The sequence below is a fragment of the Aethina tumida genome, chromosome 4 (assembly GCF_024364675.1).
Source record: "Aethina tumida isolate Nest 87 chromosome 4, icAetTumi1.1, whole genome shotgun sequence".
NCBI lineage: Eukaryota > Metazoa > Arthropoda > Insecta > Coleoptera > Nitidulidae > Aethina > Aethina tumida.
The window spans coordinates 22,481,223-22,502,508 of NC_065438.1; the positions used below are offsets into that span (position 1 = coordinate 22,481,223).

The window sequence follows — 21,286 nt, forward strand, 5'->3', positions numbered from 1 at the left end:
GAATTTCTTTACCATCTGCAGTTCTATATTTTCCGTCTGGTGTTCGAGTAATAGGTCTACCATCAGCACCAGTGATTGGTTTTCCTGTTTTATCAACAAGAATTTCTTTACCATCGGCTGTTCTAGGTTTTCCATCCGAACCGACTGTAATTGGTTTACCATCAGCACCCAAAATTGGTTTTCCCGATTTATCAACCGGAACTTCTCTGCCATCTGCAGTTTTATATTTCCCATCTGGACCCAGAGTTACTGTTCTTCCGTCAGGACCAATGATTGGCTTACCTGTTTTGTCAACAGGGACTTCTTTGCCATCAGCTGTTCTATATGTGCCGTCTGGTGCTAGAGTAACCGGTTTACCATCTGGACCTATAATTGGTTTTCCAGTTTTGTCAACAGGAACCTCTTTGCCATCTGCAGTCCTATATTTTCCGTCTGGTGACAAAGTGACTGGACTACCATCGGCACCGATGATAGGTTTCCCAGTTTTATCCACTGGAATTTCTTTACCATCTGCAGTTCTATATTTTCCGTCTGGTGTTCGAGTAATAGGTCTACCATCAGCACCAATGATTGGTTTTCCTGACTTGTCAGTAAGAATCTCTCTTCCTTCGGCGGATCTAGGTTTGCCATCAGAACCGGCTGTAATAGGTTTACCATCTACACCCAGAACTGGTTTTCCAGATTTATCAACCGGAACTTCCTTGCCATCAGCAGTTCTATATTTTCCGTCAGGTGATAATGTTACGGGTCGACCATCGGGACCAATTATTGGCTTACCAGTTTTTCCAACTGGAATGTCTTTACCATCTGCTGGTCTGTATTTGCCATCTGGTGTTCGAGTAATAGGTCTGCCATCAGCACCAATGATTGGTTTTTCTGTTTTGTCACCAAGAATTTCTTTTCTATCGGCTGCACTAGGTTTTCCATCAGACCCGACCGTGATGGCTTTGCCATCGGCTGCCAGAATTGGTTTTCCCGTTTTATCAACTGGAACTTCTCTGCCATCTGCAGTTCTATATTTCCCGTCTGGTGCTAGAGTTACTGGTTTACCATCATGTCCTATGATTGGTTTTCCAGTTTTATCTACGGGAACCTCAGTGCCATCTGCGGTTCTGTATTTACCATCAGGTGCCAGAGTAACTGGTTTACCATCAGGACCAATGATTGGTTTTCCTGTTTTATCAACAGGTATCTCTTTACCATCTGCAGTCCTATATTTACCATCTGGTGATAGAGTGACAGGACTACCGTCAGCACCTATAATTGGTTTTCCCGTTTTATCCACTGGAATTTCTTTACCATCTGCAGTTCTATATTTCCCGTCTGGTGCCAGAGCAATCGGTCTACCATCAGCACCGATGATTGGTTTTCCTGACTTGTCAGCAAGAATTTCTTTTCCATTGGCGGTTCTAGGTTTTCCATCAGAACCGATTGTTATAGCCTTACCATCAGCACCCAAAATTGGTTTTCCAGTTTTATCAACTGGAACTTCTTTGCCATCTGCAGTTCTATATTTCCCATTTGGTGCTAGAGTTACTGGTTTACCATCAGGACCTAATATTGGGTTTCCCGTTTTATCTACAGGTACTTCCTTACCATCTGCAGTTCTGTATTTCCCGTCTGGAGCCACAATAACAGGTTTCCCGTCAGGACCTATGATTGGTTTTCCTGTTTTGTCTACAGGAATTTCTGTTCCATCAGTAGTCCTATATTTCCCGTCAGGTGCCAGAGTTACCGGTTTACCATCAGGACCTATGATTGGTTTTCCTGTTTTATCTGTAGGAACTTCTCTGCCATCTGCGGTTCTATATTTTCCATCTGGTGACAGAGTAACGGGACTACCATCAGCGCCAATGATTGGTTTTCCCGTTTTATCTACTGGGATTTCTTTACCGTCTGCAGTTCTATATTTTCCGTCAGGTGTTCGAGTAACAGGTCTCCCATCAGCACCAATAATTGGTTTTCCTTCTTTGTCCACTGGTATTTCTTTACCATCTCCAGTCCTATATTTACCATCTGGTCCCAAAGTAACAGGTCTACCATCAGCACCGATGATTGGTTTTCCTGACTTGTCAGTAAGTATTTCTTTTCCATCAGCTGTTCTGGGCTTTCCATCTGAACCAACTGTAATAGCTTTACCATCTGCACCCAGAATTGGTTTTCCCGACTTATCAACCGGGACTTCTCTACCATCTGCTGTCCTATATTTACCATCTGGTGCCAAAGTAACGGGACTTCCGTCAGCACCGATGATTGGTTTGCCGGTTTTGTCCACTGGAATTTCTTTTCCATCTGCATTCCTGTATTTTCCGTCTGGTCCCACAGTAACAGGTCTACCATCAGATCCAGTAATTGGTTTTCCTCTTTTGTCAGTAGGAACTTCTCTACCATCTGCAGTTCTATATTTTCCATCTAGTCCCACAGTAACAGGTCTTCCATCAGGCCCAATGAGTGGTTTCCCAGTTTTGTCACTAGTAACAATCGTTGGTTTTCCTGCTTTAGCAAGAGGCACTTCTTTACCATCAGGAGTTCTAGGCATTCCGACCGGTCCAGTCGTTACAGGTTTCTTCGTTTTGTCAACCGGAACTCCCCTACCACCTTCTGGACCCATAGTCACCGGTTTTCCATCAGATGGTAAAATGGGTTTTCCTGTTTTATCTACTGCAACATTTCGTCCATCAGCAGTTTTTAGTTTTCCGTCCGCTCCAACAGTAACAGCTTTACCGTCTGGTCCCAAAATTGGTTTTCCTGATTTGTCCACCGGAACTATTTTACCGTCTGCTGTTCTATATTTACCATCTGGTCCTACAGTAACAGCTTTTCCATCTGCCCCTAAAATTGGTTTTCCAAATTCATCAACAGGAATCTCCCTACCATCAGCTGTTTTATAAACACCATCTGGTCCCATTGTAACTGCTTTTCCGTCTGGTCCCAATATAGGTTTTCCTGTTTTGTCAGTCGCAACATCTCTTCCATCAGCAGTTTTTAATTTTCCGTCTGCTCCAACAGTAACAGCTTTACCATCTGGACCCAAAATTGGCTTTCCGGACTTATCGACAGGAATCTCTCTACCATCTTCAGTTTTATATTTTCCATCTGGTCTAAGAGTGATTGGTTTACCATCGGGCCCCAAAATCGGCATTTGTCTACCATCAGAGCCTTTAGGTTTTATGGGAGGTTGTCTAGATTTATCAAGAGGAATATCTTTTCTCTCAGAACTTTTAGGTACACCTGCAGCTTCCTTCGCAATAGGTTTCCTTTCTGTTGGCTTTTTCTCCGGCCTTACAAGTATTGGCTTACCATCTGGTCCCAAAATTTTATCTCCATAAGGATCGACTAAGTATTCATCTGACAAATCAGATCTTGCCTTAATATGTGACGCTTTTGGACGAACACCTTTATCAGTCAATGGTGATGTAGCTTCTGAACCTTTAGATGTTATCGGTTTTCTAGCATCATTTTCGTCCTTCTTTGCACTAGGTTTTTTCATAAGGTCTGCTCCAGGACCTTTTGGTGTCAATTTCACTTCATCTTTACCTACACGCTTTCCTTCATCACCCGGTGTTTCCCTCTGTGTTACTTTGCCTCCTTGAGGAGGAATTGTTCGAGGTTCTCTTATTGGTGATGGTTGACCTCGTCCTCTTTCACTTCCTACAACACCCATTCCTCTTTCCCTGTCTCCATCGCGGGTTGGTTGTTTAGGTTCCCTAGTAGGTGATGGTTTACCTTCATCACCTTCTTTCCAATCTTTACCTGGCGCACTATCATCTGCACGTGGTAGCTTTTTAGCTTGTATCATTGGTGATTTGTCACTTGCAGGTGTTCCTGGTCGTTCTTGTTCGCCACCTGTTCTTGGTTCTCCTGCTGGCGAAGGTGTACCTTCACGACTACCAGCTCTACCAGTTGTACCTGGTCCACCTTCCCTTCTTGGTGATGGTTGACCTCCACGTCCCTTTTCACTTCCAACAGTACCCGGTCTTCTTCCTGTTTCTCCTTCACGAGGCGTTTTTTCAGATACTCTTGCAGGCGAAGGTCCTTCTGCTCTTCCAGTCGTACCTGGTTCTGTTCCGATTTCTTTCTCTCTAGCAATTTGCCTAGGTTCTCTGATTGGCGACGGCTCACCTTCTCTCATTAATCCCCCATCTCCTTGACGAGGAGTTCTTCTAGGTTCTCCCGCTGGCAACGGTGTAGTTTCACGACCACCTGCTCTGCCAGTTGTACCTGGCCCACCTTCCCTTCTTGGTGATGGTTGACCTCCACGTCCCCTTTCACCTCCAACAGTACCCGGTCTTCTTCCTGTTTCTCCTTCACGAAGCGTTTTTTCAGATACTCTTGCAGGCGAAGGTCCTTCTGCTCTTCCAGTCGTACCTGGTTCTGTTCCGATTTCTTTCTCTCTAGCAATTTGCCTAGGTTCTCTTATTGGCGACGGCTCACCTTCTCTCATTAATCCCCCATCTCCTTGACGAGGAGTTCTTCTAGGTTCTCCCGCTGGCAAAGGTGTAGTTTCACGACCACCTGCTCTGCCAGTTGTACTTGGCCCACCTTCCCTTCTTGGTGATGGCTGACCTCCACGTCCCCTTTCACTTCCAACAGTACCCGGTCTTCTTCCTGTTTCTCCTTCACGGGGCGTTTTTTCAGATACCCTTGCAGGCGAAGGTCCTTCTGCTCTGCCAGTCGTACCTGGTTCTGCTCCCATTTCTTTCTCTCTAGCTATTTTTCTAGGTTCTCTTATTGGCGTTGGTTCACCTTCTCTCATTAATCCCCCATCTCCTTGACGAGGAGTTCTTCTAGGTTCTCCTGCTCGCAAAGGTGTAGTCTCACGACCACCTGTTCTGCCAGTTGTACCTGGTCCAGCTTCCTTTCTTGGTGATGGCTGACCTCCACGTCCCCTTTCACTTCCAACAGTACCCGGTCTTCTTCCTGTTTCTCCTTCACTGGGTGGTTTTTCAGACACTCTTGCAGGCAAAGGTCCTTCAGCTCTACCGTCTGCTCCAACAGTAACAGCTTTACCATCGGGCCCCAAAATCGGCATTTGTCTACCTTCAGAACTTTTAGGTTTTATGGCAGGTTGTCTAGATTTATCAAGAGGAATATCTTTTCTCTCTGAACTTTTAGGTACACCTGCAGATCCCTTTGCAATAGGTTTTCTTTCAGTTGTTTTCTTCTCCGGTCTTGCAAGTATTGGCTTACCATCTGGTCCCAAAATTTTATTTCCATAGGGATCAACTAAGTATTCATCTGATAAGTCAGATTTTGGTTTAATATGTGACCCTTTTGGGCGAACACTTTTATCAGGCAATGGAGATGTACCTCTGCCTGGCGATGGATGACCTTCAAGTCCCCTTTTACTTCCAACAGCACCCGGTCTCCTTCCTGTGTCTCCTTCACGGGGCGTTTTTTCAGATACTCTTGCAGGCGAAGGTGTACCCTCACGTCCTCCTGGTCTACCAGTTGCACCTGGTTCCGCTCCGATTTCTTTATCTCTAGCTATTTTCCTAGGCTCTCTTATTGGCGACGGCTCACCTTCGCTCATTAATCCTCCATCTTCTTGACGAGGAGTTTTTCTAGATTCTCTCATTGGTGATGGTTGGCCTCCACGTCCCCTTTCACTTCCAGCAGTACCGGGTCTTCTTCCTCTGTCTCCATCATAGGGAGTTTTTTCAGATATTCTTGCAGGTGAAGGTGCACTTTCACGTCCCCTTCTGTCATCAGCACCACGTCTCCCCCCTCTATCAACTGCACGTGGCTGTTTTTGTGGACCTCTAAGTGATGAAGGTTCTCTTTCTCGTCCTCTTTCTTTTCCCACTGGACCCGGTTCCCTGCCACTTTCTCTTTCGGGGAACCCTGGTCTCTCCTCCAGTTTTCCTTTAGGGGGTATTCTATCTCCATCATCTCCGCGACCCTTTCTTTTACCATCAGCAGCACTTGGTTCCATCCTCCTTGGGGAAGGTCCGCCACGGGAAAACTTGCGTTGACCATCTGGTGTCCCCTCTTCCTCTATTTTCTCGGGCTCTCCTGTACGAGGTCTATCTTTCTGTTTCGTTAACAATCTTCCAGGTGGTTCCTTTTCTTTTCCTAGATGATCTCCACGTCTAACTGCTTCAGATCTAGCACGCGTTTTCTTATCTTCTCTACCAGCATCACTGCCCGGTGGTCTTTTATGTCGTTTTCTATCGTCTTCGGATCTTCCAGCAATTCCACTGGCTGCGGATCTAGATCGTAGACGATCTTGCGTTTCTTCCTCCATATCTTGCTCAATTTGATCCATCTGAATATATAAAATAAATAAACAATTTTCTTTTAGATATACTTTATTTACCAAATCTCTTAATTGTTGTTGCTGCTCTGGAGTCAATTTTAACTTTTGATATAGACTCCAAAGCTTTTCATAATGTTTTATTTTACGTTTGAGAGGTTCACCATTATCTTGTCCCAATTTTACTAGTTGCTCTATCAGTATGTCTAATGGTAAAACTTTGCTGTCTGCGCATTCCTATTAAATGATCAGCAGTAGTATAAGGTAATGTATATTTACTTTCATCAGGCTTACTCCAATGTTTTTTGCTGTCAGTTCTAGAATATGTTGCCTCCGATCTTCGACATTCCCACACCAAGCCCGCAAATCTTGATTTGACTCCACGCTTTTCATTTTGGCCTCCGGACGAAATGACTCTTTCACTCTACCGCTGTAGAGAAAATTCTTATGGTTGAGAAAAGCCATGTTACACGAAAATTTTATTTAATATCAGACGATGTCACCCAAAATTCACATTCATTTTTAAATAAAAAATTTATGACAATAATTTGACATTCATTTATTTATCAACAAATACAATGCATACTATTAGACCGGCTTTTCATTTTTTCCTCAAGGCTGACTCGTTTATGCATTTCCGCTCTGAGCCTCTTTTCCAATTTAATCTTTTGCTCCATTATTTCCTCCAATTCCCTCTTCAAATACACGTGACAGTGTTTGCTTTTAGACTTGCCCACATCATTCCATTTTTCCTTGAACTTGAACAAATGTGACATAAGAGCTTTTTCTTTTTCTTGCGAAGCGCTTCTGTTCTGTCTTGGCTTAGCCGATGAAGTGCACGCAACTAAAAAGAAAGTGACATTCGGTAAGTGATTTTATTGTTTGCAATTTTTATTTTACCTGATGAGTGTGATCTCTTTCTTCCTCTAATTTTGCTACAGTCCCAATGCTGGTACTGCTTTCCCAGTTCTTCTACAACTTTTTTTACTGCATATTCGGATTGTTTGAGCATCTGCTGCACATGTTCATCTCCAGTTATAGAAACCATTTTGGTGGCAATTTCCTGCAACTTCTTGTTCTCATTTTGAGCCATCTCTAACTCCTTCTTCATTTCCATCATTAGGGAGGGATCGTTTCCACTTTTAACCAAAGTTTGAAGACATTTCACTTGGTTAGTTTTTTCTTCTAGACATGCTTTTGTTTCCTGCAAATCTTTTTCTAACAATTGAATTTTTGGGAGAATTGAATTTTTATCTGAATCCCCACTCGAAAGCTCCAACTGGCTGCGTAACTTTTCAATTTCAATCTTTAGTCTTTCTATCTCTTGTTTGTATTCTGACTCCATCTTCTCCAACTCACATTTGAGATACGTGATTTCGTTATCTTTATCAATTATTTGCGCCTGCATGGATGAAAGATTTTCGGCCAACTCATCTCGTTCTAAACCCATTTTCTTCGCAGCATCCAGCTGTGCTTGCATTAATTCGTTCTGCATTTCAAATTTGACTAACTCTTCACATTTCTCTTTGTATAAGTCCCTTTCGTTCTTTATTTCTTCTAAATTATCTAATTTGTCCAACAATTCCTCATGTTCTTCTTGTACCTTCGACATTTCGATAATCTTTATCTCCAAAGCTCGTTTCTCCATTTCATTAAGTTCATTTTGCTTCTGAAGCAAATCGACTTTATCTAATTCTTTATCGCGATTGATTAAATTCACTTGTAATTCTTCATTTTCTTTCTGAAGTCTCGTTATATCTGCTCGGCAACTTTCTAAGGACGCTTTAGTATTAACCAGCTCTTGATTCTCCCTCTTCGCCAGGTCCAATAACTGCAGTTCCAATTCTTTGGTGCGTTCAGCATTTTTCTCGAGCTCCCTTAAATCCTTATTGGCAGCCTTCAATCTGTCCACCTCGTTCAGCAAATTGTCTCGTTCTTCCGAGACGCGACACAGAAGATCGCACTTGTTTTGATAATCTGTCAATTGACTTGGTAAGCTTCGGTACTGTTCCAATTCCCGTTCCAAATTCTTTACCTTCTCTGTCAGCATTTCAGAATCCTGGTTAAGTTTTTCTATGCTACCCACTCTGGTGCGAATTTGAGTTAATTGTGTGGTAATGGGAGTGGGCAGAGCTGTACAGCGTTTATGTTCTTCGACAAGCTGTAACTTATCGCAACAACTTCTCAACAATTCTAATTGTTTCTGTACCAACTGTTCTGTTGACATGTCGCCATTATCCAGTAATGTATCAATTCCTGCATCTTCTCTACTTTTTATTTTGTTCAAACACTCACTTCCACAAAGATCATACTAGAACCAATCGTGTTAATACATTTTATATAACTTAACAATACTTTCTAACCTGATTTATATTCCAATAAGGTGTTTGCTCTAGAGGTGGCATTTTCTGCTTCTCAGGGGTGGACAGAGTAGACGATTTCGAAGCGTCTGACGATAGATTGTCTCTCATCGATGTAGTTTTTCTTGCTACTTTGAGATGTATTTTGTTTTTCTTTGCATTTCTTGCCGAGGCAGATTTTCCAGGAGAGCGCGGAGCATACATACTCTCCATTTCAGACTGGAATTTTTAATAATTATATATATTTATTAGTAATAATATTGACGCAATCCTTACATAATCTGTGTCCGTATTTTCGACATCATCCATTGGTTTAGTTTTCTTCTTTGGTGATGACTCTTTTTCTTTTTTATTGTTACCTTTGTAAGTACTAGGAGATACAGTGTTGCCGCGTCTTTGCCTAGATTTATTACGAGTACCACCAGCATTTTTGCCGTTTCCGTCATCTTTGTTAGTGCCTGGAGACGATTTGGATCTTCCTCCTTTATTGACATGACTACAATAAAAAGCTGGACCAATTTTACATAAATATTTATCATCATTGGGATCTAAAGTCTCAGATGATTTGTCGACATCATTATCGTCATAGTCATTATCGTCGTCATCACCTTTACCGCCTTTTGACTTTTTGCCTGATTTACCATCACCTTTTGCAGCTCTTGCTCCCTTTTTAGCACCTTCTGGTCCCTTTTTTCCTTCAGGTGATTGATCAACGTCATCATCACCATCATTATCGTCATCACCTTTACCGCGTTTCGACTTCTTCCCCGGTTCACCATCATCATCATAATCACCGCCCCTTGCACTTCTTGGTCCCTTTTTAGCACCAGGGGATTTATTACCCTTTGCTCCCCTTTTTCCTCCAGGGGATTGATCATCAGCATCATCATTATCATCATCATCATAACCGTCCCCACCTTTTGCCATTTTACCCCCTTTGCCACTAGGTTTGCCATCTTTACCATCTCCTACTTTGCCTCCTTTTGTTCCCTTTATTCCACCTAGAGAGTCAATATCATCGCCGCCAAAATCATCTTCATCACCATCAACAGGTGTACCTTTTTTGGTGCCCGTTCTTTTACCAGGCCCTCCTTTCGCTCCCTTTCTTCCACCTAATAATTCAGTGTCATCGTCGCCAAGATCATCTTCATCACCATCAATGGGTGACCCTTTTTTGGTCCCCATTCTTTTACCAGGCCCTCCTTTGCCATCACGTCCCTTGTAGATTTTTGTAACAATTTTGTCACGAGACTTGCTTATTACTTGGATGTCAGTGCACTCTGCGTCTGCATCAATTCTAGTGGTAACTCTCGCCGGAGAAGAAGTTCTTGAACTAACGTAGGAACTAAATGCCGATTTGGTGCTCCTGTACTCATCATCCGATGTGTCCTGCAAGTACTCACAAGTGGTTTTATCACATTCTTCACCCATTCCCTTTTTACCTCTATCTCTACTCTTTTTATCTTTATCTTTATCTCTTCTACCCTTCCCTTCATCGTCTAAGCCCTCTTCGTCCTCTTCTGATTCATCTCCGCCCTTACTTTTCCCAGGATACCCAGCACTTCTGCCTTTAATACCACTTTTTCCTTTTTTACTTCCTTCTAAATTATCTCCTGTATCATCTTCATCCAAATCGCCATCTTCTCCGTCTTTATCGTAATCTGTTCCACCTTTGCCTTTGCCTTTACCTGCATCTCTACCTCTGCTTGAACCCTTAAGATCTTCGTCTTCATCTTCGTCCGAACCGTTTCCTGTTTTATCCCTTCCATCTTTCTTTCCGCGTGAACCTTTTCCATCTTTGTCTCCAGGTAACCCTCTTCCACCTTTGGCACCGCGTAAACCTTTTCCATCTTTGTCTCCGGGTAAACCGTCTCCCTCAATGACTCCGCGTAAACTGTCTTCATCTTCGTCTTCGGGTAAACCTTTTCCATCTTTGTCTTTACCAGAACCTTTTCCACCTTTTCCTTTACCCGGTCCCTTTCCAACTCCACTCTTTTTATCTTTATCTAGTCCACCCTTTCCTTTTCTTTCTTTATCAAGATCATCACCTTCGTCACCCAAACCCTGTCCACTTTTGCCTTTACCAGGACCTTTTCCCTTGGTTTTTCCTCCGGCACCCCTTCCAGGTTTACCATCTTCCGGTTTTATTCCTTCCTCTTCCCCTTGTGTGTCTAATGAATCACCAGCACTGCCACACGGTTCCAAAGGTTTCTGGCCAGGTTGTGGGTTAACAATGAATTCGACTACTCCTTTCTGTAAATATAATCAAATATTATAATATATAGTATTAAGTTAGTATATACTATAATAGTAATTTTACACTTACCAATTTGTCTAAATTTTTTCTCTGCCAGTCATCCAGAGGTATTCCCTCCAGAAGATTTACCAACTGCGTGGCGACACAAGTGAGTCGTCTAAGATTGTCCAAATATCCTTTGGTGAAGAGCCGAAGGATGTCTTCAATTGAAAGTAACGAACTAGCTTTGCAATGTCTGCCGTAAAGCAATAGCTCGAGGATGTGTTTGCGCCGGTCTTCGACAGTGTAGCACCAATTACGTGGATCATGGGACGACGAGTAGCGTTTCAAACGGCCTTCTGATCGTACTTCGTGGGGAGTTGGACATGCCTCCGGGTTGCAGAAGGCACGCCCCTTTTTGCTGATGTACGACATTCTCCGTACTCGTCAGTTCATGGTCGAATTTAATTTTTTTTTAGATTTTTGTTAAATTGAAAACTGACATTGAAGTTACAAAATGTTGGAATCGAAATATTGACGTACGCGTCAAATTAATTGGAGATGTTGAAGTTTTTGTTTTACCACTTCAATTTCCAAAATCACTCACTTTTAACTGGTTTTGATAAACCATAATTAAGCATAAAGATTATAAATACATAAAGCACATTTCCTAAGTGTCACGCATTTCCTTATTTAATTGAAACAGTTAATACAATAATTAAAAAATTTCAACTATATATAAGGTGTTTATATAATAGATTAGTTTAGGTTCATTTTCTATAAAACCAAGAACAGTTAAGATAGTTGCTCATGAGGAGAATAATCTATTCAAACTATTCCTAATCCATCCATTAGTACAAAACGTTTATCAAACCAAACTAATATATCTATTCGGCAATGTGAAGAAGAGCAATAACAACAGCTCCATTCTTACCATTGTCGACAAGCCTAAGATCTTTTACAAGATCTACCGTTCAGATGCAATTTTATCAATGGTTCTGAGGATGCTATGAATACAACCATACCTTCTAGTTAAAAATAATATTCTCTGCTGAGACAAGTTTTACCAGAAATGGTGCTTCCTCCTAGAGAGTGAATATCATCGCCGCCAAAATCATGTTCATCACCATCAACAGGTGAACCTTTTTTGTCGCCCGTTCTTTTACCAGGTCCTCCTTTTGCTCCCTTTCTTCCACCTAATAATTCAGTGTCATCGTCGTCAATATCATCTTCATCACCATCAATGGGTAACCCTTTTTTGGTCCCCATTCTTTTACCAGCCCCACCTTTGCCATCATGTCCCCTGTAGATTTTTGTAACAATTTTGTCACGAGACTTGCTTATTACTTGGATGTCGGAGCACTCTGTATCTGCATCAATTCTAGTGGTAACTCTCGCCGGAGAAGAAGTTCTTGAACTAACGTAGGAACTAAATGCCGATTTGGTGCTCCCCTACTCATCATCTGATGTATCCTACAAGTACTCACAAGTAGTTTTATCACATCCTTCACCCATTCCTTTTTTACCTCTATCTCTACTCTTTTAATCTTTATCATTGTGTCTTCCGTCTTTCCCCTTTTTTCGTTTGACAAATTCATCTCCTTCTTCATCGTCTAAGCCCTCTTCAATTTGGTCCTCTTCTGATTCACATCCGCCCTTACTTTTCCCAGGATATCCTGCATTTTTGCCTTTAATACCACTTTTTCCTTTTTTACCTCCTTCTAAATTATCTCCTGTATCATCTTCATCCAAATCGCCTTCTTCTCCGTCTTTACCGTAATCTGTTTGAACTGCTGAACCCTTAGGTTCTTCGTCTTCATCTTCGTCTTCGTCCGAACCATTTCCGGTTTTATCTCTATCTGTACCGCTTCCATCTTTCTTTCCACGTGAACCTTTTCCATCTTTGTCTCCAGGTAACCCTTTTCCACCTTTGGCACTGCGTAAACCTTTTCCATCTTTGTCTCCTACTAGGCTATACTTTTCTTCCTGGTAATTTTACTGGATAAATGTATCTTCAATTTTAAGAGAATGCAATAAAGTCAGTAGTTCTCCAAAAATTTTTCACATGAATGGTTTGTCCGTGGGAATGATGCTCCTATAAATTGACCTCCAAGCTCACCAGATCTTTATCCATTAGATTTTACAGTGTGGGCCAAATGAATGAGAGGTTTATGCTCAGCCAGTCAATAGCATAGAACAATTACAACAAAAATATTCAGTGGTGTAGAATATAGGGAAAAAAAAACAGGGGAATCCCCAAGATTCTACGCTTCAGTTTCAGTATGAAAAAAAGTTTTTTTACATTTAATTGTATATATATTTTAGGATAATATATGTACAATTTAAACACGATTGGAACAAAAGTTACGAAAATATCATGAAAAAAAAATTGAATTTGATAATATGCGACGATATGCAACACACGTTACAACATATTTTAAATTTTTATATGCTAAAATGGAGGCAAAAATAACTTTCTCTAGCTTTTTTATCGGAAATTAGAAACATAGAATTAAATTTATAAAACTAATTGATTTTAAATATAAATATTTTATTTTTTAACATAGTTGCTTGGTGATTATTGATAGTCAATTGTTTAAGGGTGCCATTTTGCTTTCACTCCGCTCTCTCTACGTCCTCCCCAGTTGCTCCCAGATACATCTTCAGAAATGGATTCGAATTCAGATAACGATATTTACATGATCCACAAACTTGTTGGCACGCAAGTCGAAAGCACAATAAGATTTGAAATCGACAATGAAAGCGATCAAGTTTTGTCGGTCACAATGATAGATCCAAAGTCGTTGGGCCTAAAACTAACGATGGACGAGAACGGAAATCCCAAACTCGAAGACGACGAGGAAGACGAGGGCGACGACTATCTGTGCGTTTGGATCGAGGGCCCCGCCGCCATCGAATTGCCAGGTAAAAAATAACATTTAATATTATACATAACATTCCTCATTATGACGTCACAGAAAAGCTGGACTACCCCGTAATGACGCGCTGCCAGAACTGCGACGTGAACTTCGCCACCAAGTACCAGTACCAGCGTCACCAGTGCGATTTCAAGCCGGAAAAGGCGGTCCTCAAGACTCCGGTCAAGGCGGAGCCGAAGGAGAACAAGTACGAGTGCGACAAGTGCCACAAACAGTTCGTGCTGGCCAAGAACTACGAGCGGCACGTGGCTGCGCACGAAAACGACAACGAGTACATATGCGGCAACTGCGACAAGCGTTTCGTCAACGAGAATCGGCTGCGCATCCACCGCGACAACCACTGCAAGAAGGCGGACATACTGCCCAAGTTCTATCGCAGCGACATGACCGTATGGCAGTGCGGACACTGTCACGAGGTCTGTTTATCAACTTTGACTCACACCGTACGTGTTTTGAGGTGGATAATTTGAAATATCTCATAAATCAACGGTAAACCAGTAATTAAATTAGTATCAACAAATTACTTACAAAATTAATTAAAATAATAAAAAAACACAATATTAACAGTTACCTTTTTCCAGTCAATCTTTTGTAGTCCTTCTTCCTCTACAAATAGCTTCCACTCTCCTTGGCGTACTCAAAACTAGTGGACGAGTAAATCCTTGATCCACAGGTCTCCATTCTTCTCTAAGAGCATTAGCAAGCTCCCCCAAATTTTGAGGCTGGTGGTTTTGAGTTTAAATTTGTCTTTGAAAACGACCCCATACATATTCAATTGGTTTGCAGTCTGGTGTACGTGGAGGCCACTGCATCCGAACGATTTCATGATTTATTAGGTTGGCCCTTGTGATCTACAAAAACTCTTAAGTGTCTCTAATCCACATTGTTATAGAAGCAACTCAATAATTGGAGCCATATTTTACTCATGATTTGAGCCACGTTAACGTAATGTGCAAATGCGGATATCTGAGTGATATAATGGTATCTAGACCCATCTATGAATAAATAATTACACCCTATGACTGTAGCCCATACTGTGTTTAATAGAGGGTGTTGAAGACAGATTTACGACGATTCTAAAGTTTTGCCAGTTTTTACATAAAGATTCTCTTTTCGTCTAGTATTATATTTATAAATTACTTTTCTATATAAACATGATTGTGTGGTTTTTAATTTTATACATAACTTTTTAACTTTTAGAATAATTGTTTGTTTAATATTTATAAAGATTAACTTCCAACATAGTTTTTATTGGAATATATTTATTGACCCTCAAAGAATCTTTATATATTTATTTTGTAGTTTTTGAAATTGATTTAATTCATTCAAGTTACATTTAAATAAATCTGAAGCAGAATAATCAAAATCAGGCCTAAGTCATTCTCCTAAATAAAGAAATCTTGGAAATTGTTTTAAAACATAATTATAATATCGTAAAATTTAAATTGTTGCCTATAATCACACCTAGGAATTTAATTTTTGCTACTTTCACAAGTCCCTATCGTTAATATAGATTTTAGAATCCATATTATTATATATTGATTGATTTATAGAGCTTACTTATCAACATGAACTAAGATTTATCTGTATTTATGCTTTAAATATTATCACAGATCCATTTAAAGATCACAGATTTCTGCTGATTGACAGTTTCAAACGTATAATCAATATTATCAGCAATGCACAACATTATATCGTCTGCAAACATCTAAAAAATACACTTCGAAACATATTTCACAATATCATTTATGTATAAGTTGAACAAAACAGGCCCCAGCACTGTTCCTTGTGGAACATTTGTTAATACGGATAAAATGCAGTTTTTTAATTTACTTTTTGATATCAGTTTGTTAAATAATTTTCAAACCAGTTAAGTACAGTTACAGCAAAGCCAATCTTATTCAATTTTTGTAACAATAATGTTCTGTCTAACGTTACAAAATCTCTTCTAAAATTCATCGATTTAAGGAATTTAACATTTGAAGTAGTGTCCTCAGGAGTCTCTTTTACGAAAACCACTTTGATTATTTTCAATCAGATTAAAATTTTTCAGTATCTTCTATCTATATTATTTTGTATTTGTTTAACACTCAATAAAATAATCATTAAATTTATCAGGTATACTTCCCTTATTATCAAGTTTCTCAAAATTATTTATATGAATATTTTATTAGGAAATAGCTTTTTAAGCTCCTTCCAAAGTTTAACACCTTTTTGCCTTTTAATGTACTTTTAAAACATATTTGATTATTTGTCATATCTCTAACAATATTTCTTAGTTATTTATATGACTCCCAGTTTTCTCTTTCTTAATAAAAATACCTTTTTATATTAAATATCTCTTTAGGCATTTGACGGTGTTAAACAACAGGTAAAATAAGAATGAACTAAAACATAAAATGTGTTCAAATACGTTCATTAGAAATAAAAATTATTAAAGAACAGGAATATGATTAATCTTTATACAAACATACAAATTCTAGAGCTGCAAATATTCAAATAATATTACTGGTCAAAATAAAATATATTGAAAATATTTTTAATCTAAAAAAAATTCAAATTATCCACTTCAACCACTGTAACATATACTACATATTCAAATAACTCAACTACTTTTTTGATGAATGAAATCTTTCCAGTTTTATAGGTAAATTGATATATCATTGTCTATAATAAATTTGATTTTTTTGTTTTTAGATAAAACATTTTATTGATATATGTATGTATGTTGTTTGCAATTCCATTGATTGTACATCATGATAAAATGTTAGCTGTTATTGTATAATGTGGCATCAGGCATTCAAAACCCGTTCGTCAACCACCAAACACCACACAACACCTCTCCAACACCTCCTGGACTCGCATCAATCCCGCTTCTCTAAACCTCCTCTCCAACAGCTGTTCTCGTCGCCGGTGATTGCCGACCTCCACTTGACCGTATGCAAGCGCGACAATGACCGTGCCACGGACACGGCGCCGCCCGGCGAAGCCGTCGTGCCCGTCGTGGCCGACGTACAAAAAATCCTGACCGAAATCCTGCTGCAGTGCCAGTACTGCAACCGCACGTACTCCGATAAATCGGTGCTGATGCGCCACCAGAGCACCCACACGACCGACAAGAACTACGAGTGCAAGAGCTGCGGCGCCGTGTTCGACTCGTACGTGGCGGCCGCCCAGCACTGGCTCAGGCCGTGCGTCGAGACGGCGAACGTGTTTTATCTGGCCCGGATGATATGCTGCGAGAAGTGTGAGCGCACGTTCAAGTCGCACGAGCTGTTGTACATACACAAGGTGAAGCAGAAGCATTTCGTGCCCAAGATCCACGTGGATAAGGGGTCCGACGATTTGGTGAAGGTGAAGGAGGAGCCGCCAAGTAGCGACGAAGAGCAAGCGTCCCCACCTGGAGAAGAGGTGAAATCCGGGCTCGGGTGCTTGAAACGCCGTTGGGCGGACGGTTTGCTAATTTGTTTTGTTTTTTTCTTTTTGAAAGGTGGCCTTGCCTGACGGAGTGACGGTTAAGAAGGAGCCGGGAGTCAAGGAGGAGCCGAAGAAGAAAAAGCGGGGACGCAAAAAGAAGGTGACTAGGGGGCCGAAGAAGTCGCAATGTCCGGAGGCGGCCAACGGATTTGGGTATCAGTGCGAGAAGTGCGGCAAGGTGTTCAAGTCGGTCCAGCTTATGGACATGCACCGGGAGAAGGAGCACAACGACAATGTTACTTGTCAGGAATGCGGAGAAGTATGTTGTTTTACCCCTTCACCTCAAGAAGTACAACATAAATTTATATTTATCTATATTAAATACTTAAACTGATACCACTGGATCCATTTAAAGATCACAAATTTTTGACAGTTTTAACATAAATCTTCTTTTCCTTTGGTATCACATTCATGAATTCCAAGAACAGAGCTTTTCTATATAAATACGATTTAATGTGATTTTTATTCTTACAACCAACTTAATTTTTTGTTTAATGTTCATTTAGCTTAAGGCATCCAACATATTTATATTGGAGTATATTTATTGACATTTAATATTACTCTCATGTATTTATTTTGTAGTTTCTGAAATTGATTTAATTCATTCGAGTTACAATTAAACAAAACTGAAGCACATTAATCAAAATGAGAACTAATGGTTAACATAAATTAATATTGTCGTGTTTAAATCTAAGTTGATAGTCATTCTCCTAAATAAATAAATAAATAAATTTATTGGAAATTGTTTTTAAAATATAATTATAATGTAAAATTTAATTTGTTATCTATAATCATACATAGGTATTTAATTTTTGTTACGTTCTCAAGTCCTTGTAATTAATATTAATTTTAAAATCTGTATGATTATAGGTTGATAATTTATAGGTTTACTTATCAACATTCGTTGAGATTTATCTGTATTTATGTTTAAAATATTATCACAGATCTATTTTAAGATCACAGATTACTCCTGAGTTACAGTTTTAAAGATATAATCAATATTACCAGCAATGTACAGTATTGTATCTACAAACATACAAATATTATACTTACGAACATAGTTCATCATATCATTTATGTGTGAGTTGAACAAAACAGGCCCCAGAACTGTTCCTTGTGGAACACAAATTCCATTTGTTAATTCGAATGAAACACAGTTTTTAAATTTGACTTTTTGATACTGGTTTGTTAAGTAATTTTCAAAGCAGTTAAGACAGTCTTACCAAAGCCAATCTTATTCAACTTTTGTAACAATAATGTTATGTTATGTTAATGTCTAATGTTTCCAAATCTCTCCTGAAATCCTGGAAAACTGTCAATATAATTTTATTATTTTCTATGTCACTAAACCACTCATCACATACATTCAAAATAATAGTTTCATAGATGTGTCTTTTGCGAAAACCACTTTGATTATTTTAATAACATTATTTTTATCACAATATTTAATTAGCTGGTTCTTTACCATCGTTTCCAAATTGTTTTCAAATATACACACAGTATTTATAGGTCTGTAGTCACTGTATAACAAAGAAATAGAAACTTTTTGCATCAGAAATATATGAGAAGTTTTCCAGTTTTGTTAAAATGGACCATTTCCTGAAGGCTTAATTAAATTATCTAAAATAAAATTTCCCCACACTTAAAATACATCCCCCTATATTTGTTTTTCTCTTTTCCTTTGGTATCACATTCATGAATTCCAAGAACAAAGCTTATTTTTCTATATAAATATGATTTAATCTGATTTTATTCTTACAACCAACTTCATTTTTTGTTTAATGTTTAAATCTAAGTTGTAAGTCATTCTCCTAAATAAATAAATCTTATTGTAAATTGTTTTTAAAACATAATTATAATATTGTAAAATTTAATTTGTTATCTATAATCATACCTAGGTATTTAATTTCTGCTACGTTCTCAAGTCCTTATAATTAATATAAATTTTAAGATGTATATTATAGGTTGATAATTTATAAGGTTTACTTATCAACATTCGTTAAGATTTATCAGTATTTATGTTTAAAATATTATCACATATCCATTTTAAGATCACAGATTACTCACAAATTTACAATTTTAAACATATAATCAATATTACCAGCAACGTACAGTATTGTATCATCTACAAACATACAAATATTACAATCACGAACATAGTTCATCATATCATTTATGTGTAAGCTGAACAAAACAGCCACCAGCACTGTTCCTTGTGGAACACCAATTCCATTTGTCAATTCTGATTAAAATCAGTTTTTAAATTTGTCTTTTTGATTGATGGTTTGTTAAGTAATTTTCAAAGCAGTTAAGACAGTTTCACTAAAGCCAACCTTATTCAACTTCTGTAACAATAATGTTCTGTCTAACGTTTCAAAAGCTCTCCTGAAATCTAGGAAAACTGCCAATATAATTTTATTATTTTCTATGTCACTAAACCATTCATCACATACATTCAAAATAATAGTTTCATAGGTGTGTCCTTTACAAAAACCACTTCGATTATTTTAATTATATTATTTTTATCACAATATTTAATTAGCTGGTTCTTTAGCGTCGTTTCCAAATTGTTTTTAAATATACACACAGTATTTATAGGTATGTAGTCACTGCATAAGGAAGAAATAGAAACTTTTTGCGTCAGAAATATATGAGAAGTTTTCCAGTTTTGTAAAAATGGACCATTTCCTAAAGACTTAATTTATTATCTAAAACACAATTTCACCACACTTCAAATACATTTCACTATATCTGTTTTTATCATAAGTTCAATATCTATTGTTGTTTTTAATAATATGATTTTTTAATTTTAACACTGTAGCCTAATCAAATGTTACACTCTGCTTTAAAATATTATCTTGTATTTATTTAATAATTTCAATAAAATATTCATTAAATTTATCTACTCTTCTTTGTTCTTCACTTACTTTTAGTACAACAAATTCCAGCACCTTTTTTGTCCTTAATATACTTGTATGTTTATTATGTTTGAAAATATTTTTAATTCTATTATCTAAATTACATCCATTTTTAGGTTTTGACAAGCGCCGCTGCACTGACAATTCACAGCAGGATTCACAAGAAGTTGAAGCCCTACATTTGCGACACGTGTGGACGCAGCTACTCACAAACCTCTCACCTATGGCAGCACATGCGTTTCCATCAGGGTACTACAACTGAATTCACCATTACTGAATTACAATTTCGCCTCAACTGTTTCAGGCATTAAACCGTTTGCTTGCCCGTACGAGAACTGCGAGGCCCGTTACACCATACGTCCGGACTTGAAGGACCACATCAGGAAGGTGCACACCAGAGAACGGCCGTTCAAGTGTAACGTGTGCAACAAAAGTTTCCTAACTGGGTCGGTGTTTTACCAGCACAGATTGATCCACACCAACGACAGACGCTACGGCTGCGACGTACGCACGTTTTCCTTAAACGGACACTTTAAAATGACCGTTTTATTTGTTGTAGGTGTGCGAAAAGCGGTTCTTCCGGGCGGACGCCCTCAATAACCACAAGAGGATTCACACGGATGAAAAGCCGTACGTTTGTACGGCTTGTGGAAAAGCGTTTAGGCAAAAGGGGGACAGAAACAAGCATTTCCGCACCCAACATGGTTAATGGTTGTCTTCGTTATGTTTATTTATTTAGTTTTGAATTTACTTGATGTTTGATTGGAATTACTTGAATGTTTAATTGTAATCCAAGGCAAATTTTCAATTGTTCTTCCAGTTTGTATTTCATGTACTCCATTTGGGTTACCTTCCAAATGGTCTTTACTGTTGTTCATCGAATTTAAACTAGATAATTGTGTTTTGTATTAGTGATAGCTCATAGAATATTTCATATTTTTATGTGTTATATTTCTGTATTTAATAATGTCCCGTGAAGTTCATTTAACAATGAACATTGTTTTATTTGTTTTAATAAAATTTGTTAGTTTCAATTTTTTGACGTTTTGATGAGTATCATATATTTAAAAATTCTTCATGCTCAATACAGCGACACCTAT

General features: G+C 38.7%; 3 protein-coding genes across 3 annotated transcripts in view; 1 reads left to right on the forward strand and 2 right to left on the reverse strand.

Moving 5' to 3' along the window:
* Positions 1-6,800, reverse strand: part of LOC109607037 (mesocentin) — a 28,234-nt gene extending 21,434 nt beyond the window's left edge. Inside the window, exons 1-3 of the mRNA XM_049966749.1 lie at positions 6,551-6,800; positions 6,320-6,493; positions 302-6,268 (exon numbers count right to left, since the gene is read on the reverse strand). Of these exons, the coding sequence (XP_049822706.1) occupies positions 302-6,268; positions 6,320-6,493; positions 6,551-6,721 (6,312 nt within the window). The 5' untranslated portion in view covers positions 6,722-6,800. The remainder of the gene's footprint in view (positions 1-301; positions 6,269-6,319; positions 6,494-6,550) is intronic.
* LOC109596853 (uncharacterized) lies at positions 6,800-11,381 on the reverse strand. Its single transcript, XM_020012452.2, has 5 exons — positions 10,943-11,381; positions 8,893-10,869; positions 8,620-8,835; positions 7,157-8,567; positions 6,800-7,100 (listed from the first exon to the last, which is right to left on the reverse strand). The coding sequence occupies exons 1-5, from the start codon at positions 11,285-11,287 to the stop codon at positions 6,823-6,825; spliced, it is 4,227 nt and encodes a 1,408-aa protein (XP_019868011.2). The 5' UTR covers positions 11,288-11,381; the 3' UTR covers positions 6,800-6,822.
* A 1,845-nt stretch (positions 11,382-13,226) lies between these two features.
* On the forward strand, positions 13,227-21,220 carry LOC109596872 (zinc finger protein 345). Its single transcript, XM_049966174.1, has 7 exons — positions 13,227-13,777; positions 13,831-14,207; positions 16,690-17,202; positions 17,282-17,527; positions 20,303-20,435; positions 20,491-20,690; positions 20,746-21,220. Exons 1-7 carry the CDS (start codon positions 13,522-13,524, stop codon positions 20,893-20,895), a joined length of 1,875 nt encoding a protein of 624 aa, XP_049822131.1. The 5' UTR covers positions 13,227-13,521; the 3' UTR covers positions 20,896-21,220.
* The last annotated feature ends 66 nt before the right edge of the window (positions 21,221-21,286 follow it).

Coding starts and splice junctions, on each gene's coding strand:
- LOC109596853 (XM_020012452.2), bottom strand. CDS start 11,287: ATGTCGTACATCAGCAAAAAGGGGCGTGCCTTCTGCAACCCGGAGGCA. Junction 10,870..10,942: donor GAAAAAATTTAGACAAATTG/GTAAGTGTAAAA, acceptor TTATATTTACAG/AAAGGAGTAGTCGAATTCAT. Junction 7,101..7,156: donor AAAGAGATCACACTCATCAG/GTAAAATAAAAA, acceptor CTTTCTTTTTAG/TTGCGTGCACTTCATCGGCT.
- LOC109596872 (XM_049966174.1), top strand. CDS start 13,522: ATGGATTCGAATTCAGATAACGATATTTACATGATCCACAAACTTGTT. Junction 14,208..16,689: donor AGTGCGGACACTGTCACGAG/GTCTGTTTATCA, acceptor CCTCTCCAACAG/CTGTTCTCGTCGCCGGTGAT. Junction 20,691..20,745: donor ACAGACGCTACGGCTGCGAC/GTACGCACGTTT, acceptor TATTTGTTGTAG/GTGTGCGAAAAGCGGTTCTT.